General features: G+C 42.2%; 1 protein-coding gene across 1 annotated transcript; it reads right to left on the bottom strand.

Moving 5' to 3' along the window:
- Positions 1-13,541: 13,541 nt before the first annotated feature.
- On the bottom strand, positions 13,542-27,190 carry cyp17a1 (cytochrome P450, family 17, subfamily A, polypeptide 1). Its single transcript, XM_034100951.2, has 8 exons — positions 26,740-27,190; positions 26,509-26,647; positions 24,452-24,687; positions 19,605-19,691; positions 18,625-18,846; positions 17,193-17,362; positions 16,866-16,969; positions 13,542-15,618 (listed from the first exon to the last, which is right to left on the bottom strand). The coding sequence occupies exons 1-8, from the start codon at positions 27,052-27,054 to the stop codon at positions 15,341-15,343; spliced, it is 1,551 nt and encodes a 516-aa protein (XP_033956842.1). The 5' UTR covers positions 27,055-27,190; the 3' UTR covers positions 13,542-15,340.
- Positions 27,191-27,460: the final 270 nt, after the last annotated feature.

Below are 27,460 nucleotides of genomic sequence, written 5' to 3'. Positions count from 1 at the left end.
CAAAACACTGCAGCATTTCACATTGGACGGAAAGGGTATTTATAGGGAGAACACTTATTGTTTGTGATATTGTTTGTGGACAGAGCCAGCCAGAGAAGCACTGCTGTGATTGGTTGTTTTTGCTGCCAATCAAGAAATGACTTCGTGATTGGACCAACACATCAGCCGTTAGCTGTTAGCACACACTCAGAGCTCACAGCTCCTCTTATCTGTTCAGAAACTGGACAAAAGTTAAAGATATGCAAAACACAGACTGTCTATGTCATGGTGAATACAGTCGCTGCTTTATTTATGTCTGTATGATGTTGTTGTGAGTGTGGACGGAGCAGCTACAGGTTAGTTTAGCCTGGTCGATCCGATTCCGATTTACATGGAGATACGGCCCGCCCCCTCTCCAGCGTCTTTTTTGAATCACAGGAGTAAACACAGAATTAATGCTTTATTAATTCATGGTTTTTAAGGGGCTTATCTCCATGTAAATACTATGGTAGACTACCCAATATTCGCATCGCTCTAATCGCTCGAGTTTCACCACGGCTGTCAGCTGTGTTTGCTCCTGTCATTCAAACAAGACGCGCTGGAGAGGGGGCGGGAAGTATCTCCATGTAAATCCTATAGGAGGAGATACCAACTACAACAAGATGAACATATTTGACAGTGATTTAATTGTAATACACGTTTCAAAGTGATGCCGAAGTAACTACATACTGATAACTAGGGATGCACGATAATTATCGATATTAGGAATTATGACGTCATCCCGATAAACCCGATACCAGTATTAATAGCCCCGATAATATACAAAATATTTTTTGGGTAAAAAAAAAGAAAAAAATACTGCGGTGTGGGTGGATTGGGATGAGGGGCGCTTGTTTTTCACTCGGCTCCTCCCCTTGTGCCAGTACTGTGGTATTAGTGGTTTAGGAAGAGGGGAGTTCTTCACAAATCCAGCGCTCCCTAATACTTCGAACCTGATCAGTCACCTGAAACATCGTCATCGCTACGATGGTGTGTTAAAAGCGTACGAAGACAATAATACAATACAAAGTGTGTGTGTGTGTCTGCGCGCGTGTTGGAGCTATGTGCAACTCAAGGCATATGCTCGAACCGGAGCTGCCTGGACGCTGCAATCATGTTGCTGAGTGTGCTGACTTCTCCTACAATGTCCCACTGTCTGGCTTCCTGCATCAAGTCAAGTGCTCGGCGCAGTTGTGGCGAAATGTCGCTCCTCTGTTTTCATTTAAACAGCTCCTTATATCCATTAGCGCAGCTAGCTAGCACCAGATGCTAACAACAACAATGCACATAAGGTCTCTCTCTCGCTCGCTCGGGCCACACATACACACACCCTCCAGATGGCCAGTCGGTGCCTGCCGGTGAGCGTGGAAGTGTGGTCTGCCACAAGCGGGCGGCAGGAGCGGGGCTGTCAGCATCAGCTTGTAGATGGTATTTTAAACTCGATGCGCTCTGAAACTACGGGGCGGCCAAGGTAAAAAAATACACATGCGTTAATCGCGTTAAAATAATTAGTGGCATTTTTTTTTTATATTATCGGTATCGGTCTTGAGAAGCAGGAAGTTATCGGTATCGGTATCGGTTTCAAAAAAACAATATCGTGCATCCCTACTGATAACGGTTAGTAAAAACCATGAATTAATGCTTCGGGCTTAACAGACTTTGACAAGTCTGCAGACAAGACGGCAGGCGAAAAGCTTTTAAAATGCGTGTTTTCAGAATGGAATCGGATCCATCAGGCTAAACTAACCTGTAGCTGCTCCGTCCACACTCACAACAACGTCATACAGACATAAATAAAGCAGCGACTGTATTCGCCATGACATAGATAGTCTGTGGTTTGTACATATTTAACTTTTGTCCAGTTTCTGAACAGATATGAGGAGCTGTGTGCTCTGAGTGTGTGCTAACGGCTGATGTGTTGGGAGGGACCGGTTGGGACATATTGGGCTGTCGGACGTTGACCAATCACGAAGCGTCATTTCTTCACTGGCAGCAAAAACAACCAATCACAGCAGTGCTGTCTGGCTGGCTCTGTCCAATCATAAACAAGAAGTGTTCTCCCTAAAGGAATACCCTTTCCGTCCAATGTGAAATGCTGTGGTGTTTTCTGAAATGCTGCGGTGTTTTCTGAAATGCTGTAGCGTTTTCTGAAATGCTGTGGCGTTTTGTGAAATGCTGTTGTGTTTTCATTTTAAGTCATATGCTAATATTAACCAATACACAGCTTCAAATATTACTTTACTTACCTTGACCACATAACAGCTGTATTGAAGGTTTGCTTTTTGATCAATAAACACAACAACAAAAAGCAAACTCTACTGGTATGGAACATACATGGCCTAATATCCAGAGGAGATGCGTTTATTGAGTAAACAAACAGTCAAGGGCAGAACGTCTGCACAACCCACTGCACCGCACGCCACGGTTAACCTGTTAAGCCCGAAGGTCCCCGCCGCCACACTGTCTCAGGGCATCTTAATATTTAAAAACCTATCAATGTGTTATACCAGATTACCGAGAAGAATCTCAGCTAACTGACGATAAGAACAATTTTTACCGAAACAAAACAAAAGTCTCACAAGAAGCGTTAGCATTAGCCCTTAGCTAAACGGGCAGATGCTACTTCCGGTGCTAACTAGCAAAAACAATCTTTAAAACTTAATATTTTCTACACAAACTACATATCATCTGAAAGCTGATACTCCACAGATTATTTTTTTATAAGTATCATCACTGTAGGACACAAACTCACTGAGCTATCAGCCAGAACAGAGAAGAAAAAAAAAAACAGTTTTCAAAACCATAACAATAATTATGTCTTACCGTTGCTGTTTTGTGATCAAAGCTCTTGTTCAAGGGAACGCTGTTTAAGGTTAATCCAATGTCTCTTAGTCACTTTAGAATTGTTCCTGATAATCTATCATTACTTTCATGGCAGCAGAGTAGGTATAAAGTTTCGCAGTCCTGAGCTAATGCTGTCTCACGTGCTGTTTACGCAAACCTCTCTCTACTTGACGTAAGTGTTTAGTGGGACTTACTAACTGTCACTCGATTCTATTGGCTCCAATGGTTCAGAAAAGGTGTCAATCACCCAAATCGACCAATGGGTTCCAAAGATATGATCCTGCGTAGTATAAACTACGCCTGCTCCGGCTCCATTACGCATTACGCAGCCAGAAGGGAGAGCTTCACCACCGAGGCGAGCAGGTGCTAGAGATGCTAGCTGACGATAGCGGGGCTATGATCCTACCAGATGACTCTTCGTCAGATGATGAAGATCTCCTCCAGCCAGTCCCGGACAGTAGTGACTCGGATGTTGAACTTCCACCATGGGAAAGGTATGTAATCTCTCTGTTTTTATATATTACTTATGTGTTTGGTGGAACTGCGTCACAGTGCTAGCTTAGCCAAGAAGCTACAGGAATGATTAGGCAAAATGCTAAATAGTTTTACTTGTCTTTTTGGAGTTACATTTTCTAAATGAATGGCCAGTGAATGAATATATACATGTATTTACTTATTTATTTGGTGTAATATTATTCATTTATAGTCCAATATTATCCTTTTTATATATTACTTTTGTGTTTGGTGGAACTGCATCACAGTAGGCGCATTCACACTGAGGTACTTTTCCCACAAACGTTCATGCGAACTTAGTTCATGATCGCGTTCAAACCAAAAAGAGCCGGTACTAAAATTAGTTCATGCGAACCTTTTTACCCCCTCGAAAGTCCCTGCTAGAGAGCAGGGACTTTCGAGCAGCTCTTTTGTGAGAAAATAGCTATATGTCTGATTGGCTGGGCGGATTGCAAACCACTCCCCGTAAAACTCCCAAAAAGTTTTGTGAATCCGCCATTTTATTATCCTCGCATTAGCATTATTAGCATTAGCATTAGCCCATCGCAGAAACGCAGAGAGACTAACTTATGGCAACACAAAATAAAACATGGGAGCGGTGGAGATGAGAAGGTGTCGGCGTTCTGGCGATTTACTCGGAAGGCTTCAGTAGAAGCTGCTGGGACTCCCAGCAGCTTCTACTGAAGCCAGTCCCCAACTCCGGGGACTTCCGGCTAGGGACTTTGGGCGGCAGTATACGCCGTGAAGTGGTTTTCGGCCTGCCAGTAAACCCAAAGCAGAAGAAGAAGAAGTGACGTCAGCGGCTTCATTTGCCTAATCCACCCCCAGGGACTTTTTCCGGTGTGAACGCGATCTCTACTTAGTTCATGCGAACTAAAGAGTTCGCATGAACTAAGTTCGCATGAACCTTTGTGGGAAAAGTACCGCAGTGTGAATGCGCCTAGTGTTAGCTTAGCCAACAGGAATGATTAGCCAAAATGCTAAATAGTGTTACTTGTCTTTTTGGAGTTACATTTCCTAAATGAATGGCCAGTGAATGAATATATACATGTGTTTACTTATTTATTTGGTGTCATATTATTCATTTATAGTCCAATATTATCCTATAAGTATAAGCCAGTGAATTAATCGAATCTCTTTGTTTTTCCACATTTGTTAGACGGGGTGTGACCCCAGCAGGATAAAGCCTCACACCCAGAAGACTTTCAGGGAGCAGCTTGCTGCAGAATTGTTGGAGTTTGCTGAAGGCCCTGCTGAAGGCCCTGTATCTCCACGCACGACCTAAATACTGGAACATTCAGATAGGTATAAAGTTCAGGTAGGTATAACGTTTTGCGAGTGTTTATTTAAAAAAAATTACTTGTTGTTTTTATATACCTAGTGTGATTTTATTGTATAGTACATTGGTAAAATGTTTGTTTTTACATGCCTATAGTGTGTTGGTAAAATGTTTGAAATAAATCTGCCCCAGTTGGAGTCAAATGTCACTTATGTTTCCGTTTTTTTTATTGTGCAAGTACACTTACACACAATGACCTACAGTGTAGTTTATTGTATAGTGCGTTGGTACAGTTACATACACACACATCCACACACAGCTACACACACCTACACATACCCACACAGCTACACCTACACATACACACCTACACATACACACACCTACACTTACACACACCTAGTACACACACTCACACATACGAAAATATATTTAAAAAAAATTATTTAAAAAAATATATATATATATATTTTTTTAAATATTTTTTGTTGTTGTTTTGGGTGGAATGAATACCTATAGTGATGATTCAATGTAATACAATGATTTTTATAGTCTGGTACCTGAAAAAGGTCAAATGTGCCCAAATGTGCCCAAAGCTTATTCCGCCTGGACTTTATTTTCATAAACCTCTCTAAAAAGGTCAAATGTCACTTGTTTTGCCTAAATCTTGATATACTTATTATGTTATACTTTGGATTCCTAAAGCTTTAAGGCTACTAACCCATCATTCAAGGTTGGTCTTCACTATAAGTAATGGGTTTTCTTTAGGCGGAGACAGGAATTTACATTGTTTTGCTATGTTCCATCTGAATTTACTCTGACACAGAACAATCTATATTGATTTTGACACTTCTACATCCAACTCACAGATGTAACCTTGCTTTGATAAAAACAATTATTCATATAAACCTTTTAGAAGTGAAGTTATGGTCATTTGTTCTGGGAATGTCATTTTCTAGCCTGAAACCTGAAAAACAGGCTCGGGGATTAACAGGTTAAGGCTCCTCCAGACAGCCACCGCGATAATCGATCGTCGACGAGCCTTTACAGAAATGTGTTTTCCTTCGAGGCGGCGAGCCCACATACGTTTCCCGGTCGCTGCCGGAAGACCTGGGAGTCCGGGACGCGCACGTTTCAGAAATTACGAACGGCTCATTTCGGAGGACACGCGCGCATCTGCTTGACGACCGGCGACCCTCCCCTACAGGCGCTCGGACGCGAAGGCCCGCCCACAACTGCGTGCACGTCTGTGACCGCAGTTTTAATTGTAGTTGTAAGTGCACTGCCTTGCACCATACTTGATGGAGCATATTTGTGGGCTAGACCTGTATTTTACAGGAAAGGAGTGAGCAGAGGATCGAGTTGTCGATTCTTGTTCTGCTTTCTGTGACTATCTTCCTCACCCTCTCATACTTTCAGTTGCGCGCTACTATCGAGACGCGCTGCCATGGAAACCAAACAATGGTGTAGCTATATTAAAGTCCGAGTGGAAACAGTCCTGAGTAAATCTGATTTTGTCAGAAATCATTTATGTAAATAAGTATTTCCAAGGCACACCTTTATATGATCATTATAGTTATAAAAAACAAGAGAATAACAGGTATGAAATAATTCCAACTCCTACTATAGGACAGTAACACACAAATACAGTTTGAAAGGGGAGTGATTTGTAAAATATGCATAAAGAAAAAGTAAATCTGTTTACAGTTCTGTTTCACATGGGTGTTGTTGAGAGATGTATCCATAAAAAATCCCGAGATGTATCCATAAAAAATCCCGGGGGTTCATGGGACCCCCCTAGAGGAGGTGAGTTCCACCACCCGCCCACACCCCCTGTCAAATTGTCCCACCCACATTGAGGATGCTTCCTACACCCATGGTTATGAGACACGATTCCCCACTCGCCGCCCCAGTTGTAACTCCAGTGAGAGTGATAGACCGCAGGAAGTGCTGTCAAAGCGCTATGCGGGTGCAGGGACATTATGGCCGGCGTGTTGTTGTCAGAAAACACACCTCGCCTTGTGTAATAGCTCCGATTAATACGTTTCACCGTCTGTGTGAAGACGGCACTATGGCTGCATCGACCTGAGAAGCAGTCTATGGGCCCTTCTCACTTCGATTAAATGGATTCCTTGTGTCCCTCACTTGCGTCGTTTCCCTGTGACTAGTCCCTCCCACCAGGGAAGCATGGAGGGACGCAAGGAAACCACGAGAAGCAGGGAAATGAGTTTTAAGCCTTTATATATACAGTCTATGGTTTTAAGAGCAATGGGACGTCCTTTCCTCCGGAGCGTCACGTGAAGCGGCGTCCGTTTGTGATGACGCTGCACAGCTGATCGTCTGACAGCAGCCAGCTCTGTCCCCGTTATTTCCACCCCCCCCCCCCCCCCCCCCCCCGCCTCTGTTAGTACACATTTACTGACACAAACATTTGTATCATCTGTTGTAGACCCAAATACATTAAATTAAATAAGAACTCATTCTCAAAAAAGATAAACGCCATTCTTAAAATGTGCAGGTCTCCCTTGAAAAAGAGATCTATGATCTCAATGGGACCAATCTGGTTAAATAAAGGTTTGAAATGAAATGAAAATAAACTAACAATAGTTTGATTAATATTGATTAGAGTGCACAAAATAAATAAAATAATTGGTGACAGGATGGGGGGGACCTGGCTAGAGAGAGCTATAGGTGGTGGCTGGCCTCTGACAGAGACTCGGCACATCAGCCTTCTAGAGCTGCGGGCAGTAGTGTTGGTCCTACAGCACTTCAAACCCTTACTACTTCTTACTTCACACCACTGTCTGTGTAGGAGCCATTTATGTGTATTGTTGGCATGTCAGTTTATTTTGTTTATATTTATCTTGCCATATTATATTTGAACACTATGGCGGGGGTTAGCTGCAGAGGGTGTATAAATAGGGTCATAGGTGACCGGAAAGTTCTACCCAGAAACGGCAGATGCTCACCACCAGTAGGCAGAAATGTACTTTAAAGGAATGGTATGCTCATGACACTCATTTTTAAATAATTATCATCCGATAAAACAGACCAGTCTCTGCCAGTCTTTCTTTTCTTTTATTTAATCCGATGACATTATCAGTGATTTTAAACTGATTATATACCGAAATAACATCAACACTGTGGGCGCCGCCATTTTCCGGACGTGACGTAAACCATGCGTTTGGTTTTCGAGGACACGTTGATCTCCATGTTATTTACTGTAGTTTCTCTCTTCAAATATGCCTCACTGTATCGCGAAATATTGCCACAATTCTGATAGGAACAATCCACGGAATGCTTAGTTCCATCTGTTGCTAAAAGGTAAGCGTAAGAAGTACATTCAGAGGCAGTGGCTAGCGAAATGTGGCCGGCCCGAACCGAAAGATTCACAGGCTCATGTATGCAGCGAACATTTCAAATTTCCGGACGACTACTCTGAGAGTATGATAAAACATAACATGGGATTTATGGAACAACCATTACTTAATGGAGATGCAGTACCATCGGTCTTTCTGGTGTCATCACCGACCAGGACACCAGTTCGGCCAGTTGAGAAATCGCCCGGAAGCGACGGAGGAGCAGAAGTAGTGCTCGGAGTAAGAATAAGGTATGTTATAGCGCATTTCCATTGCAGCGGCTAGTCCCGTTTTAACGTCCTTTAGCGTCCAGGCCAGGACAGTTTTTGGTGGCCTTTCCATATAGCGTAGTACCGGCTAGTGTGTATTTTCCCCCAGTTTTTTCAGGCCCCATAAAATCGTGATTCTATGGCCAGGGACAACGAAGCTGAGTATGATAACTAGAGAGGGAATCGCTAGCAAGGGTGGTACTACATGCATACATATAGTATCTTATATCATCTTCCTATTATACACACATGCATTTCCAAACATCTGGATTACCTATGTTGCAAATGTATTATCTTTTCAATTTACACACGGCATCTATTGCACGTCTGTCCGTCCTGGGAGAGGGATCCCTCCTCTGTTGCTCTCCCTGAGGTTTCTCCCATGTTCCCTTTAAACTGGGGGTTTTCTTCGGAAGTTTTTCCTTGTACGATGTGAGGGTCTACGGACAGAGGGTGTCGTATTGTCATACTGATAAAACATCAAAACTTCTTCCTCTGCTGACGAGTCCGAACTCAAATATTCAGCCATGTTTCCGTGTATTGACAAAGTGAACGCATGGATGACGTCACGACCATCACGTGACTACTGAAAATGGCAAAAATGGCGGCGGCCAGACGGAATATAAAGGTTTTGATAAAAAAGAGCTATAAAATCATTATTTACCGGGGAATATCGCTGATTTCTTCAGGGTATGGTTTAAACATAATGTTTCACTAAATACTGAAGTTTTGATTAATTATCTAATGAGTGGACCATTCCTTTAAGGTAGGCCTGGCCCAGGCCAGGCTCCAGGATGAAATGACTGAGGGGGCTGTTAAAAAATCAGTGGGGGCGACTTTTTTCACAACTGTCACGGCCTGGCTCTTGGCCAAAAACGTGAAACGGACGCGATGTAAGGAAATATATTTATTATTACCATTAAACTAAACAGAGCTACCACAATGGGATGTGTTAATCAGTAAGATCAGTAGTGTATGTGTGCGGGTGTGTGAAAATGGTGTAGTCGTGCAAAGTGTTGAATGCCAAACTAAGGTGAAGGGAAACAAAATCATAAGTCAGGTATGCTCTCCAAAACAAATCCTCCAACAGAGAGAGCAAGCGAGTCTCTGGCTCAGGCCTTTCACTCCTCATGGCCGTACCGACAGCCAGGTGCCCTCAATCAGTGCTGAACGTTAAAGGGACATACACACACACATCAGTTATCAGTTGCACATTTCCAATTACAGAAGCCGGTTTGTGTGAAGGCTTTGTCTGCATTAGCACTACACCCTATGTTAAACGTTCTACATGGAAAGCAAAATGCAGCATCAGCCACAACTGAATATTCCAGCCACTTTCTTCCATTAAACCTATTCTTGGTAAAGGTGCGTTTTGGCCATTAATTATTCGGACAGGGTAGGACTGCAGGATAACCTGGGTTGGCCCCTCTGTCCCAAGATCGTCAGGTGCAGTGGCATTAAAAGGTGGAGCTGGAGGCGGCTGTTGACCCATTCTAGTGCTTATTGTGGAACAAGGTGCTCCGGCCGCCGCCCGGACATCTTCTCTGGCTGGTGGAGTTAACTCGCTCTGAACTAAATCCCTCTCTGGAAGCTCGGCCTCCACAATATCTTTGCTGCTGCCAGAACTACCAGCCTTCTTGTTGGACAACCACTTTCGGATATCCATCCTGACCTAAACGTGTCTTCTCTTTCTTCCTTTCCTTCTCACTGCTCTATAATCTCTTTGCTTCTTTATTCCGGATTTACCCCTCTCATTCTGTTCTTTTCCTCTGATCTTTAATTACAGATAGTACATTATTAGATGGCTGCACTTTGGTTGATAGACTAACTTTGATTTCCTCAATTCATAAATTGACAGGCTCTGTAATTATACCATAACCTTTTCTCCTCTATCCCTTAACTCGTCTTCCTATACAGATTGACATACTTAATTACTATCTACTCTAGTCATGTCAGGATTAAAGAACAATGAATCATTAATCATCATTAAATGGTTGATTTTTTATTTTCAGAATTGAATGTTCAAACCAAGGCCTACAACCTGGCATTTCATAATAAAGTGACTAATATATAAACCAAATGTAATATTGGATAAAATACTACACCAAATGGACAGACACAGATTAAAAGCAAAGCCCCCTGGTTTGTCTCTAGAGTCTAACTGCCATGAGAAAAATCGGTACCAAAATCGGTACCACTTTACAATAAGACTACCCTTATAAGGGTTTACGAATAGTTTGTAATTCATTTATTAATTAAGTTGTGACAACTTTATAAATCATTAGTAAGCTTTTATAAGATTTGAGATAAACAGGGCAACTGTGACCGGTTGCTTGCCAAATAGTGAGCCCACATTTATCTGTACTGCTAAGCCTTATTAGAAATGTAACTCATTAATAATGGGAATGTGTTTTACACTTTACAATAAGGCTCCCTTTTGGCAGTTATAAATGTTAGTAACTCATAAATAAATGGTCATAAAGAGATGTCAAGAAACATCAAGATGGAAGGGGTCTAAGGACAGAGGGTATCGTATTGTCATACTGATATGATGTACAAACGGTGAAGTCCACTGAGACAAATATAACATTTGTGATATTGGGATTGATTGATTGATTGATTGATTGATTGATTGATTGATTGATTGATTGATTGATTGATTGATTGATTGAAGGGGGGAATAAACTCACTGAACAACAGATACCAAGGATGCTGGCTGATGAAGAAGACGAAGTAAGCTAGCCAATATAAGGCTTAGTCATCTTGCCAAATAGTGAGCCTGTGTTGATGTATGGAAACTGTTAGAACTGGTTTATAAATGGTTCTTAATGATTAATAAAGTGTTTACAACTTAATTAATAACCTAATTATTTATGAAATCTTTATAAGGGTAGTCTTATTGTAAAGTGGTACCGAAAAATCGAATCAATGTTCCACAATCCGTCACTCGATGTCACTCATTGTACCAATACGGTTTATATCATATACAACATATTATTATTATTATTATTATTATAGTAAAAATCTAATCTAAACTAATGTAATATTCAATCCCACACTTGACGATTGAGAACATAAATTCGTAATTTACCTCGTTTAAAGCTTTGTTGTTGCACTATGTCAATATTTATAATATATTTCGCGGGCAGGTAGCCTACATTGAATTATAAGTAGAAGAAGAAGAAGAAGAAGTAGAGGTAGAAGAAAAAGTAGTAGAAGAAGAAATACGCTAACGCTACAAACAGGCACAACTCTGCTCTGTTTTTACCATAGACTTGTTTTTACTGACATCATGTAACATTTTATTTCACCTTGCTTTATGTTTTTTAATGCACATTCCGGAGTTTCAACCGGGTACCGGCCACCGAAGACTTTGCCCGGAAAACGGAGACGTTTTGGTCTGTGGACTGTGTTTACAGCTAAGCACACACGCTAACTACAAGCTCACTGTGGGGTTGAGACTTTTTTACACGTTGCTTGACTGCCTGCCCACATATCTGATCCAAACATAGTAACGTATATTGGGGGAAATAATTATTTAAAGTTATTTAATAATTGTGACATTTATCGTACTTTTTGATGGATGAATGATGCTCAAAGTGAGGGGGCAAAGAATACAACTGAGGGGGCAATGCCCCCATTTGCCCCCTTGTGGCGCCGGGTTCTACGGTGGCCCTGAAGTGCATGACACCACAGCATTTCAGAAAACACCACAGCATTTCACAAAACACTACAGCATTTCACAAAACGCCACAGCATTTCACAAAACACTACAGCATTTCAGAAAACACCACAGCATTTCACAAAACACCACAGCATTTCACATTCGACGGAAAGGGTATTCCTTTAGGGAGAACACTTCTTGTTTGTGATTGGACAGAGCCAGCCAGAGAAGCACTGCTGTGATTGGTTGTTTTTGCTGCCAGTCAAGAAATGACGCTTCGTGATTGGTCAACACCCGACAGCGAAATATGTCCCAACCATGGTCCCACAAGGTATGGTCCCAACACATCAGCCGTTAGCACACACTCAGATCTCACAGCTCCTCATATCTGTTCAGAAACTGGACAAAAGTTAAACATGTACAAACCACAGACTGTCTATGTCATGGCGAATACAGTCGCTGCTTTATTTATGTCTGTATGATGTTGTTGTGAGTGTGTACGGAGCAGCTACAGGTTAGTTTAGCCTGATGAATCCGATTCAGAAAACACGCATTTTAAAAGCTTTTCGCCTGCCATCTTGTCTGCAGACTTGTCAAAGCGTTAATTCATGGTTTTTACTAACTGTTATCAGTATGTAGTTACTTCGGCATCACTTTGAAACGTGTATTACAATTAAATCACGGTCAAATATGTTCATTTTGTTGTAGGATTTACATGGAGATACGCCCCGTCCCCTCTCCAGCGCCTCTTGTTTGAATGACAGCATTGACAGGAGCAAACACAGCTGACAGCCGCGGTGAAACTCGAGCAGCCGCGGTGAAACTCGAGCGATTAGAGCAATGCGAATATTGGGTGGTCTACCATAGTATTTACATGGAGATAAGCCCCTTAAAAACCATGAGTTAATAAAGCATTAATTCTGTATTTACTCCTGTCATTCAAACAAGACGCTGGAGAGGGGGCGGGCCGTATCTCCATGTAAATCCTATCGGAATCGGATCCATCAGGCTAAACTAACCTGTAGCTGCTCCGTCCACACTCACAACAACGTCATACAGACATAAATAAAGCAGCGACTGTATTCGCCATGACATAGACAGTCTGTGGTTTGTACATGTTTAACTTTTGTCCAGTTTCTGAACAGATATGAGGAGCTGTGAGCTCTGAGTGTGTGCTAACAGCTAACAGCTGATGTGTTGGGCTAATCACAAGCGTCATTTCTTGACTGGCAGCAAAAACAACCAATCACAGCAGTGCTTCTCTGGCTGGCTCTGTCCAATCACAAACAAGAAGTGTTCTCCCTAAAGGAATACCCTTTCCGTCCAATGTGAAATGCTGTGGTGTTTTCTGAAATGCTGTGGTGTTTTCTGAAATGCTGTAGTGTTTTGTGAAATGCTGTAGTGTTTTGTGAAATGCTGTGGTGTTTTCTGAAATGCTGTAGTGTTTTGTGAAATGCTGTAGTGTTTTCTGAAATGCTGTGGTGTTTTGCACTTCAGGGCCACCGTAGAGTCCGGCCTGGCCTATAATAATAATATATTATAATGCCCATTGCCAAGCATTGTTGTAGTATTCCCTCCGAATAATGGTCAAAGACTTGACTGATGATATGAATTTATTGAAAACTCCAATATCAACGTAAGAGCTATAAAGACACAAAAATAACAAATACATTTAGGCTCCATCCGTATTAGTCCACTTTAGCATATTACCAAAAGTGATCTGTAAACAGACAGCAAAGCTACAAAACAGCATATAAACGAATTAGCACAAAACCTACATGTTTATATTATAGTTAATACCAATCTTGTGCCTCTTCGGGGGTGCTAAACTTAAACATAAACTTTATCCTTTACTTTATCCGTCTTTATATGTTGATTAATCTCCGCTACTTTTCTCCGTCACGTTGTTTCCATAGCAACAACTACTTCATGTCAACAGCGTAAACTCGCCTTCAAAATAAAAGCATCTAAATAAAACAGGAAGTTAACCTAAATATAGTTTTAAGACATATTTACAACTGCAATGAAAGTAACAAAAACAATGTAATATCCTTTTCAGTTTCACAGAACACAAATTGGGTTATTTACAATCGTTAGGTAACTATTGTATTGCACTAGATAACAGCAACAATAGGTTGAAGCATTCAAACCTGCTCATGGACTTGTAGTGGTCCTCGCTTTTTTTATGTCTCTCCAACGAGTTACGCAGGTGCTTCCAGTCTACATATCCATCCCTCGTAAATGCACCTTCAGCTCCTGGGCTGGGGAAATGTCTGCACATTTTACAGAAAAGCTAAATGCAATGTAATGTAAAAAAGCGCGTCCCTACTTGCCTGTATTCCACCCAGGGAAAATCTCACCACCTCAACCAGTTTTTACCGGAAATTAGTTCCGTTCAGAGGATAAAACACATACAACAGTAATTCAACTCGATATTTGTTCACTTGAATTTCACTTTGAATGCTTGGATATTCTCAATGGTTGAATACAATTGAGTATAATATAATAATAATAAAAAATTAAAACAATTACACCGAAGCTTTCTCAGGGTGGGCCAATGACTAAACTGGGTGGGCCCTATATGGTGGCTACGCCACTGCTCACAACTAACACTCACTGGAAGATTGAATCCTGGTATTGTACAACTCTGAATAAACATCAAACTAAACTGCATTCACCGACCGGAAATCATCTGTTATGTGTCTGCATATGGATCACTCTAAACCTCACCTTTGTAATAATGGCAATGGCAATAATTGCCATTACAGTCTGTGAGTGCTCAGGTTTCATTAGAAGTGACTAGATTTTCTGCTCAGAATGCTTTGAGGAATGCAAACACTGTCTGCATTTTGAATAAGAGACAGCTCTCTAGTCCTGGGCTGTATGTCTTATAAGGACACACAGTGAGTGCCCATGGTTCCGTGAAACTTATTTGAGGTAAAACACTCCCATAGGTTGAGTTGACTCAACACAGGCTTTTCTTGCATCACTTTTGATCATGCTGTTAAGAGGTCGCCTTTACTCTAACCTTCGGTCACACAAGTTGGAGAACCCCTTATACACATGGTCGTTCAGTGAATGCCTAAAAGATCATTGAAATTACTCTCATCTGCAGAGTAAATGTGCTTTCCCAAACTTTTGTGGCAGCAACAGGAATATTGTGTCCCCTATTGAATAGGAAACCATAAGTGTAGACATGTAGATTATTCACTGAAGTATGTCACAGGAGTAGAAAAAATGTAATGAAATATCATTTATAAATATAGTATGAAACTGTTTGGAGAGATTGTGTTAGATTGGGAAGAAACGAAGATTTCATGCATACAACGAGATGCTAGTAAATGTCCGGTTCATGATCTGCATGATGATGCTTGGTAGAGAAGACTGTCTGGTCCTAAATGGACACGTGTCCGCTCTCCCAGCCCGCTCTGGGGGTGGCGGTCACCTTGTACCGCGCCGGCTGGAGGACCACGCCAAACTTCCCCTGGAGACTGGGCAGAGAATGCCCTCTGGGGACGGAGAGGGAGAAGCGCTGCAGGATCCACGACAGGAAGAGGAAGAGCTCCATCTTAGCCAAGGCCTCGCCCAGACACACCCTGACCCCCACTCCAAATGGCAGGTAGCTGCTGGACGGGACCCTCACTCCGGTGCCTTCACTGTTCAGGAAGCGAGCTGCAGAGGAACAAACCGAGTCACAACAACACAAGCTGGTGGCTCAAACACTGAAAAAACTGAAACTGACTTTAAAGAGGACCTATCATGCAAAATACACTTTCTGATGTCTTTTATACATACATATGTGTCCCCGGTGTGTAAGGAGACTCACAGTGTCAGAAAATAAAACCCTCTCTCTTTTCCTCCGTGCGCAAATCTCTAAAAAGGGGCTGCAACGGAGCTGATCCTGATTTGCTGCCGATATTACATAATAAGAAATGTGGGCTGGCTTTACGCCCACGGCCCTATCAGAAACGTTGCTATCAGAAACAATGCGCAACTTGTTTTGGACGTAATATGGTCTGTGTTTAAATTAGCAAGCATCGCTAACACTCAGAGCTAACCTGTACTGGAGAGAGTATGTGTAAAGAAGCAGGAAATAAAAGGAACTCACCTTGTGGTAAACCCGCGAGAGAAAAAGCATTTGAGCTCCATACTGTTTCAGAAATAATCCGTGATGTGGTTTTGAACATGATATGGCATTTAATCACGGCAGTGTTTAGCTGACAATCTGCCGGTAGAATCTCCTGCCCCTTCCCCCCCCCCCCCTTTTTTTTTCCACATGTGAAAAACTGTTTGATTTAACGTTTTTTCCGGCAAAAAATGCTAAGGCATTTAGGTTAAAGTACAGAAAATAAAGTGCTATCTGTACTATCTTGAAAGGTCATTTAGTCTTAATTTAAAAAATAAACAATGTAGCTATTATTATTGTTCCATTTGTTCAGGTTTTCACCCGAATACAATATAGCTGAATTGATTTAGAACAACAACCACTTATCCCTGCAAGATGACATATAGAGTATCCTGAGCAACTAGGGTTTTATTTCTGAACAGATAATAGCACCAATAAGGACATTCCATTGACACTAACTCTGTAGACACTACGTTTTAATATTATCCATGTTTTAAATGTTCTTATTTAAATGAATAATCCCACTATATTATCATTGCTCTAGTCTAGGTGGTTGATAGCCAATGAACACTCAATGTTAACTCTAACTCTGTGTCCTAATAACAATAACAGAGATGGCTTAATCCTTTGAATTGTCAGACATCTGGATCTTTCTTGAGTTCAGGTATTATCTGTCAAAAGCTTTCTCCCTGCAGGCATGAGAAAGGCTCCTCAATGCCAACTTTGAATCACACTTTGGTGCCTCCTGTTCTTGGACCAGATATGGCACACATTGGACACAGTGTCCTCTCACCAGGGTCAAAGAGCTCAGGGTCTTTCCACTCCTTCTCATCGTGGTGCAGGGACCACAGGTTGATGATGACTCTGGTCCCCTTCCTCACTGTGAAGGGCCCAATGCTACACAGATGACACACAGTGGTTCAGTGATTGCAGGTCTGCTTGGCGATGCCTGACAAAAATATCTTTGTAAAGATGAATATTAAGCACAATTTTTCATAAGGAATCCAGAGCAGTCATGTGATCAGTATTTATCAGTAAACTGCTGTGATGTTGATCACCTAAATTATTTCCTTCCTGTGTGTCAGAGGGGGGGGGGGTAAAGGCCCCTGTGTGAGTGTACCTGGTGTCACTGAGGGCCACATGTGGGATCAGCAGAGGGGCTACAGGCCGGATCCGTAACACCTCCCTGATGGTGGCCTCCAGGTAGGGCAGACTCCCCCTGTCACTGAGCTGGGGGGGCCGGTCCCCCCCCACCTTTCTGTCCAGCTCCTCTTGGATACGCCTCTGCACCTGAACCCACACACACACATACACACGCACACACAGTCAGAATATCCACATTCTGTACCAACAATACACATTTACAATGGTGTGTGTGTGTGTGTGTGTGTGTGTGTGTGTGTGTGTGTGTGTGTGTGTGTGTGTGTGTGTGTGTGTGTGTGTGTGTGTGTGTGTGTGTGTGTGTGTGTGTGTGTGTGTGTGTGTGTGTGTGTGTGTGTGTGTGTGTGTGTGTGTGTGTGTGTGTGTGTGTGTGTGTGTGTGTGTGTGTGTGTGTGTGTGTGAAGGCGTGTTCTTGTCTGTCAGGGTTTTGAAAGTTTTACTAAATCATAGTCACACTTACGAAGTGCAATACTGTGATAACCTAATAAGCCATTTAATAAAGCTGACATACTTCCTCAAAATCATAACCTAGACTCACATAGGGAGTGACATGACCAGTGGTGTTTAGTTACTACCAACATTGACTCAGAAGTACTGTGCTGAAGTACAATTTTGAGAGACTTGTACTTTACTTGAGTATTTCCATGTTATGCAACTTTGTATTTCTACCCACTACAATTCAGAGGTACATGGTGTACTTTTCCTCCACTTCATGTATTTAATCCCTTTAGTAACTTCACAGATCTGGATGAATGATGTGAAATATAATCAAGTGTTGAATCAGACTTTAGTTCCACCTGGAGTAAATCCACCAGCTACCCTGCAGTCTACAAAGTACTTCAGACTAGCTGCACCTTCACCAGCTTTAAGAACACTTTCATGATCAATCATTATAAAACATATCATATATATTATTCTGAAATGGACCAATCTTTTACTTTTGGTACTTTAACTATATTTTGATGATAATTATTTTCCACTTTTACTTGAGCAACATTTTGAATGCAGGATTTTTTGAATGCAGTATTCCTACACTGTGTTACTTCTACTTTAACTCAAGTACAAGATCTGAGTACTTAAATGTGGAAATATAATGACTTCCCCTATTTTGAATAGAGTCAGAGTAGCTTCTCGTGGAGTGCAGAGGAACCAGCTCAGTTATATTAGTAAAAGTCAAAGAAAGGCAAGTGGAATAGCCAACTTGAACACTAAGTCAAACTCTAACTGAATTCAGACAGAGCGTGAAGCGTGTGTGAGCCAGAGGAAACGGGTCCAGGTGCGTCACCGCTGAAGGGAGTCCTCCACACACACAAGATACTGTATGAGGGGGGGAGAAAGCCCTTCACAGCCCAGGCAGAGCCAGCTGTGGTGCACTGTGCTGCTGATCCTACCTGAGGGTGATGGAGGATGTAGGCGATGGCCCATTTCAGCACTGTGGTGGTTGTCTCCACACCGGCTCCAAAGATGTCCCCCACAGTCATGAGGAGGTGGTCCTCACTGAGGCCCACAGACTCTGCGCTGATCTCTGCTGTGTTGTTGTTGTTGTTGGCGCTGCGTTTGGCCCTCAGGAGCGCGTCCAGCAGGTCCCGCTGCACCTGGTCACTGTAGTCTGCCTGGTTAATGGACACAACACACATCACAATAATCATCAATCAATTGTTGTGAGCCGGGGACATCGCGGTGAGAGTTACTATCACGCGTTGCTCCTGAAGCACGAGGTGTGATGCTGTTGTTTTCCACCGTCTCTCAGCCCGTTGCCAAAAAACTGTTTGTAACTGATTCGTATGAAACGTCATGCGATGCAACCAAATACAGGTCTTAGCGGTATGGAGTTAAATCTGGGCCGAAATATTGATTACATAATTTTTTTTCATTTGTGTTTATTCGCATTCAGATATTTTTTCCGCTTTCTGAAATAAAATAAATACGACTTAAAAAGGGAAAAACGATCTGAACGAGAAAAAAAGATTTGAGATCCGGAAAAAGACATTCGGAATCTGTAAAAAATAATTACTTAGGTAAAATAAATAATAATAATAATTTGAACTCTGTCTTTAGTGGCAACAATGGTTATCATTTACGGGTGAGATAATCAAGCTGCTAACAAATACCCACACTTTATATCATCTTTATGTAATTGTCACTGATAAAATAGGGAAAAAATATAAAGTTGCACACTTTTAGTGTGCAACTTTATATTTTTATAAAACATAAAATATAAAACTTTATATTTTTTCCCTATTTTATCAGTGACAATTACATAAAGATGATATAAAGTGTGGGTATTTGTTGTCAGCTTGATTATCTCACCCGTAAATGATAACCATTGTTGCCACTAAAGACAGATTGTATGCATATCACTGTGCTGTACCTTGTGTTCATCATATTTCTTCTGTAGAAGTTTGTCTCTGATGGAGACACACTGCTTCAGAAGACGCAGGTCTGCATTTGGAAAAATCTGTGAGAGAGAGTCAGATGTCATATACAGCATGATAATACATCATATCATAATAATAGAGTAAACATATGTTCTCTATGTTGCAGTTTCCCCTTTTGTTTTCCCAGTATTCTTGTTATTTGACTCCAGAAGGGTTGTATGCAGGGGCGCCCCCAAAAAGTAACCTTTCATCAATCATCAATAATTAACATTAATATAACGTTAAATTGATAATGTACTCACTAAACTTACGATTCATTTAACTTTTTTTCTTCCAAAAGTTAATTATCCAAAGCCTCTGTACACCCCCCTCTATTTACATGTAATAGTTTGGTCCTGCCTCCAAACGCTGTGTGCGGCACCGCACTTTCTGGCAGAGAGTGAGAGCATGTGAGCAAGGATGCTAGTACTTAGTACTTTTAGTGTGTACGATGTCTCAACGACTAACAAAGTCAGGCTTTCAAAAAAGAAAAGAAAGGAGAGAAAGACAAGAGAGAGGGACTAAAGGGCGACAGTATGTCACCCAGTTTTTCAAAAGAAAAGGTGGGTGTGGTCCATGAGTGGTGGGAATTAGTCTGTTCGCTAAGCTTAGTCCATTGTAAATAATAATTGCAATGTTTTGCAGACATTAAGTAGCCTACTGTTAATATCTTCACAGAAAATGCTGAGGTTTTTCATTTCACTCCTCTTTTAGCTGACATTTAATAAATGCAGGTACATTTTTAACAGCTATTCATACTAAATCAGTTGTCCCTCCCCTGGTGCCAGGACCAACAGATCCATCTTTAGGCTCAGCAGCCCTGTCCCCCCATAATGCTTTGCAGTCTTGCCATGCTGTCCATTGAAAGCCAGTTGGCTAGAAAGCTGGACTTCAAGGACTTGATCAGTGACTTTGCCTGTAAGAAGGCTAGGCGCTGGGCTCTTGGTGAGTGAGGCTGAGCCAGGGCTCGTAATAACTGTTAAAGGGCAAGGCTATGGTAACGATATTGGATCACTACACACAAGATGCATGATGAGAAAAGGACTGAGAACAGGTAATAGGCTCGGACTTAGCACCACCATCAGGCCTTTTCACTTCCATTTCCGTTTTGTTGTCCGTTTACACTTTAATACCCGCTTATTTTGTAGTTGGTATATTTAATAAAAAAATCTGCTGCTTATGTTATTTTTTTTGTTATAGCATTTTAGAAATGATAATATTGGTGTTAATGTTCACTTTATTTTAATTTAAGAGGTCATGTATATTTAAGTTATATTTATTTTGATTTATGAATGTTCCATTCAAATTTTTTATTAAAAAGGCATGTATTCCATAAAAGATGACTATTGAGGTCTATTGTCAGGAATGTTGGTGGTATATCAAATAGTGAATTCTACTGCAGCAGAATGTTGCAGTAGAATTTGCAACCTGCACAGTGTTATATTTTCACCGCTCAGTGTCAGTAAATATTGTGCAGTTAGTATTGGACTACAAGATAGATGCAAGCCTGTATTTAAAGCATAAATGAGTGGGTTGGGTTCTGGAGATGTGGTTACAGCAATTGTGCTTGGTTGGCATGGCCTGGGCCTGGTGGTGGGGCCCAATGTGATATATTTTCATGGGGCCCAAAATCCCTGGCGGCGCCCCTGGTTGTATGGTCATAGTGGGTTTATATAGCCCATTGCTTAAATTACTTTTAACATCAGAAACCTTTGGATCAGTGTGTCTGCTGTAAAGAAACAGCCATGTTATTCACCGTCATGTGGCCTGTAGTCAGCAGCAGGAGAGGACTGTTCCCCCAGAGCCGCGTTCACACTAAGTACTTTGCCGTACTTAGCCTGTTAAGCCCTGAGCCTGTTTGTCAGGTCTCAGGCTCGAAAATGACATTCCCAGAACAAATGACCTTATCTTCCCTTCTAAAAGGGTTACATTAATAATCTTTTTTCTCAAAGCAAGGTTACACTTGTGAGTTGGATGTAGAAGTGTCAGAATCAATATAGATGTTTTTATTTTAAAGTAAATTCAGATTGAACACAATAAAAAAATGTAAATTATTGTGTCCGTCCAAAGAAAAAGATTACTTATTGTGAAAACTATCCTTGAAGGTAGACTAAAAGCTTTAGGAATCCAAACTACAACATATAATAAGTGCCCTGTATCAAGATTGATGCAAAACAAGTGAAATTTGACCTTTTTAGAGAGATTTAGCAACAAAAAAACACTTCTGAGGTCATTTGGGTGGATTTGACCTATCTCTGGCCCCCCTTGCTCGATTTTGCTGATTGACATCTCTTTCTAACCGTCAGAGCCAATGGAATCGAGGGGTACTCCCACATACTCCTTATTTGGTAATGTGTGTGTGTGAGACTGACGCATAGCCAAAACCCGGAAGCTGCGATAACTCTGGTGGCTACCATTAGCAGCTAACTTTTACTCTCCGATTTTTACTAGGGCTGTCAAGTTTTTTTTAATAACACGTTAACGTAAAAAAAAATTAACGCCACTAATTATTTTAATGCGATTAACGCATGTGTATTTTTTTCCTCGGCCCCCCAGTAGTTTCAGAGCGCATAGAGTTTAAAATATCATCTCCAAGCTGATGCTGACAGCCCACACTTCCACGCTCACCGGCAGGCACCGACTGGCCATCGGGAGGGCCGGGAGGGTGTGTGTCTGTGTGGCCTGAGCGAGAGAGAGACCTTTACGTGTATTGTTGTTGTTAGCATCTGGTGCTAGCTAGCTGCACTAACGGATATAAGGAGCTGTTTAAATGAAAACAGAGGAGCGACATTTCGCCGACAACTGCGCCGAGCACTTGACTTTATGCAGGAAGCCAGACAGTGGGACATTGTACGAGAAGTCAGCACACTCAGCACGGATAGAGTGCGCGTAACATGATTGCAGCGTCCAGGCAGCTCCCGTTCGAGCATATTAGCTCACACACACACACACACACACACACACACACACACACACACACACACACACACACACACACACACACACACACACACACACACACACACACACACACACACACACACACACACACACACACACACACACACACACACACACACACACACACACACGGTATTGTATTATTGAATGAGAAAGGTTCCAGGTTGAATTGAGGCGAATATTTGTAATGTTCAGAGGTTGTTGTGTTTAATATTCATGAGAATATTTGTCATTGTTCAAATGATAATACAATTTGCATAAAGCATATTTGTCCTCTAAGGTACACTTAGAACAGATAAAAAATGTGCGATTAATTTGCGATGAATCGCGATTAACTATGGACAATCATGCGATTAATCGCGATTAAATATTTTAATCGACTGACAGCCCTAATTTTTACATAAAAATGGAATTATGGATTATAAATTAAAAAAAATGATTCCAGAGAAACATTATCAACCTATGGATTAACCGATTCAGCCGCGTTTTTTCTCGTTTTAATGCCATTGAACAAGTCTTTTGATCAGATTGACAGCAACGGTGAGACGATCTCCCGTAAAAGCTCCGTAAAGGTACATGTTATGATGTCTGTGTTTGCTTCCCCTGTCGCGAGTCCGGATCACTCAGTGATTATACCTAAATAATCTGTGGAGTCTCAGCTTTAATCGGATATCTTGTATGTGCAGCTACGATAAGTAATAAGGGTATCTTTTATCTTGAGTTCTGTGCCAAAGTGCGTTAGCATTTTTCGCTCAGGGGTCATTTAGATGCTTCTTATGAGACTTGTGTTTTGGTTTGGTAAACATGGTTTGTATCGTCAGTTAGCTGAGATTATTCCCGTTAATCTGGTATAACACATTAATAGGTTCTTAAATAATAAGACCCCCTGAGACACAGTGTCGTGAAAAAAAAGGACCCGCCGAGGTGGTCCTTGGGGCTTAACAGGTTAATTCCCAGCACTTAGTTCCCCCATGGAACTAAGAGCCGATCGCGTTCACACCGGAACAGCCTTCCGAGTAAATCGCCAGAACGCCGACAGCTCCTCATCTCCACCGCTCCCATGTTTTCTTCTGTGTTGCCATGAGTTAGTCTCTCTGCGTTTGTGTCCTGGGCGAATGCTAATGCTAATAATGCTAATGCGAGGATAATAAAATGGCGGCTCTACAAAACATTTCCGAGTTTTACGGCGCGTGGTTTGCAATTCGCCCAGCCAATCAGAACTGGGGCACTTTCCCCCCCCCCCCCAGGAGAGTACCACCTCTCAGCAGGCACTAAAAATGTTCCCGGCACTAAGTACTCTTTTTGGTGTGAACGCGATATAACGGATACTAACGGAACTAAACGGGAAAAGTACGGGGAAAAGTACGGGGAAAAGTACTCCGGTGTGAACGCGCCTTATGGGATTTATGTGAAATGCGGGCATATACCGTTCAAGAGTCAATGAACCTTTATTGGCATTTCCATATCAAAAATACAGTATTGCCAAAGACACATTGTACAAGGTGGTAAAGCAGTAAACAATCATGTTGACAATATTATGTCATAGGAAAGAAACTGAACATAGGATATCATCCACCAAATCAAAATGATGATAATACAAATATTATGAATGTAATGTACATAAAATGTGTGTGTGTGTGTGTGTGTGTGTGTGTGTGTGTGTGTGTGTGTGTGTGTGTAGTCACTCACTGCTCCTCAGATTGTGTTAATATTACTGATGTTAAAAAATACCCATGGTGCACCTTTTTTGTCTTCATGCAAGTATCCTGTCATTACTTTAGTCTTCTTGTTTATTAGCTTATTGTCACATGACATGCTGTTTAATGTCCCTGCTGTGTACCTGTAACCAGGGGAAGATGTCCACCAGGCTGTCCTTGGCCACCGTGTCCACGATGCCCTGACTGTAGCGCAGCATGTCCTCGAACTCCTCGTCTCCTCGGCTGTAGGAGGAGCTGAAGCACAGCGAGCAGACCACATTGGTGACGGCCCGGGTCAGCTCAGGGGACAGATCCAGAGCCAGCCCAGCAGCTGCTGCCTCCGACAGGACGGAGCACAGAGACCCGGCCTGGGCATGGACTGAGAAGGACACAGGACACACACCTTCACATAAAAAGCAGACACAGGACACACACCTTCACATAAAGAGCAGACACAGGACACACACCTTCACATAAAGAGCAGACACAGGACACACACCTTCACATAAAAAGCAGACACAGGACACACACCTTCACATAAAGAGCAGACACAGGACACACACCTTCACATAAAGAGCAGACACAGGACACACACCTTCACATAAAAAGCAGACACAGGACACACACCTTCACATAAAGAGCAGACACAGGACACACACCTTCACATAAAGAGCAGACACAGGACACACACCTTCACATAAAAAGCAGACACAGGACACACACCTTCACATAAAGAGCAGACACAGGACACACACCTTCACATAAAGAGCAGACACAGGACACACACCTTCACATAAAAAGCAGACACAGGACACACACCTTCACATAAAGAGCAGACACAGGACACACACCTTCACATAAAGAGCAGACACAGGACACACACCTTCACATAAAGAGCAGACACAGGACACACACCTTCACATACAGAGCAGACACAGGACACACACCTTCACCTGTACTGTGTGTGTCCTTCCTCAGTGAGGTAAACTAATCAGTGAGCCTCACGGTTGCACTGGCTGACATGTTCCTTCATCACCAGGAGACACATGCACATATGCGCAGTGCAGCCCCCCCCCCCCCCCCCCCCCGCAGTGCAGCCCCCCCTCCCGCAGTGCAACAATGCAATCAGACCTTTTACTTTAGTAAAAGTAGCAGAGTCTCAAGTTAGAAATATTCCATTACAAGTAAGAGTTTCACATTTTAAATCTTACCCAAAGTCAAGAAGTATTTGCAGCAAACTGTACTTTAAGTATCAAAGCATTCATCAGATGTTGTGTTTAAACTACTTGTCACACTGCTGGCTGCTTCAATGTTCAGTGTGACAATGCTTCACGTCTTATAAAATGATAATAAACATGTAAAACTCTGACCTACTAAGTTACTAAAGTTGTCCGGAAGATGTAGCGAAGGGAACAGTAGAATATTGTTCTCTGAACTGTAGTGCAGCACAAGTATACATTAATTTGTGTTTTTAAATATTGTGTTGTGTACAGTAAGTACAAGTACATGAATACATGTACTTACATTCTACACTGGATGGTGCAGGTACTGTGTATGGCTTGTTTAACACTCTTTCATATGTGAGTACTGCTCCTAGTACCAGGATGGGTTAACAAGCAGAGACCACGTGTCCCCGCGTGCTGTGTGACGAACACGTGCGGCCAATAAGGAGGGTTCCATCCTCCAATGCTATCTTCTATATTGTAATATTGCTGACATGTGAGCATTGTCATGAGGACAATGGAACATAATCCTGCACTACAGCTCCTTCATACATGCCATGCTTATCCATGGATCAAATCTCAACATCCTAAACAAAATCACAAAGTGCAAAATGATAAAACAGAGGGTCATCTGTGAGTCCATGGACACAGGTCATTATTAACTTTGAAGAACGATTAAGGAAAATGCCGAAAAGGTTTCTGACTTCTCAAATGAGAATTCTGTTTCCTTCGACTTCTTTGGTGGTATAGTGAATACCTTTGGGTTTAGGATCTTTTTAGAAAATAGGGAATGGATAATGAAGTTAGTCATTATCAGTCGGTTTTGGAAGAAAGAATCTTAGAGGAATATAAAACCAAAAGCATTGGAATGTTGAAATACAAAGAGGGAACTGACTGACTGACCTAAAAGTCCCTTTTAGACTCCTCAGTAAAGCTGTCTGCAGCGTTATGTGACCAGAGGAGTCCTGTGTACTCACTGGTCTTCTCGATGGAGGCAGAGCCCTCCCCAAACATGCACAGAGCTCCATGCACGATCTTCCTGTGGAACCTCCAGGCAGCGCTGTAGTCTCCAAATGCAATGTCTCTGCCATCTCTGGTCAGAATGTCTGTGGTCAACTTCATCACACAGCACGGGATGGAAAAGGAAACACATCAATGACTGCTGCTGCTAATGCTAACATGGAGACAAGGAGAGGAGGTTTACCCACAGTTCTTGGTCTTCCGGCGAATATCTTCCCCTTCTTCAGCAGGACTTCTTTGGCGTGCGTGTGCTGGTTGACTACGATGACACAGTGGGAGCCCAGCATCAGAGAGTACGTCTGTCCGTATTTCTGCTGCAGCTCTTTAAAAAGCACATGAGGGGGGTGCGGGCTCCGCAGACTGAGCAGACTACCGATCAGAGGCAGTGCTGGGAGATGAGGGGGCTCCTGGGGGCCATGTGCGGACATTCTGAGCTTCAACTTTAGAGCTAACAAAACCAGGCCCACCACCAAAAAGACACCCAGATACAGGAACCAAGCCATATCCACAACAGAGGGCCCTGACAGAGGGAGGCCAGGCGTCACAGAGAGGGGTTCTTCAGGAAGCCCCCCAGCTGCTGCACACACACGCCTTTATACACTCCTTCAATGCCACAGCCTTCACTCGCAGTGCGTGAGGCGGGGCCAACCTACACAAGATAAGATCACACTTGATTCATTGAATCCTTGCAAAACCCGTGACAGGACCTTTAACCTTAACTCGGACACAGCTGTCAGCAGAGAGGAGCCCACTGCACTGAGGCCGGGTCCCCTCGCTGATCCCAGATCCATTACCTGATGGTGCTTTGCAGATCATTTCATGCTATCATACAATGGTATATTTATATGCAACACTTTATAAAGGAAATGAAAGGGCTGGTTTGATTACTGCAGTTTATAATTGATTAAA

Source organism: Pseudochaenichthys georgianus, chromosome 15, assembly GCF_902827115.2.
Source record: "Pseudochaenichthys georgianus chromosome 15, fPseGeo1.2, whole genome shotgun sequence".
Lineage (NCBI taxonomy): Eukaryota > Metazoa > Chordata > Actinopteri > Perciformes > Channichthyidae > Pseudochaenichthys > Pseudochaenichthys georgianus.
Note: the sequence above shows the minus strand (reverse complement) of the source record. Positions and strands in the feature narration are given on the sequence as shown.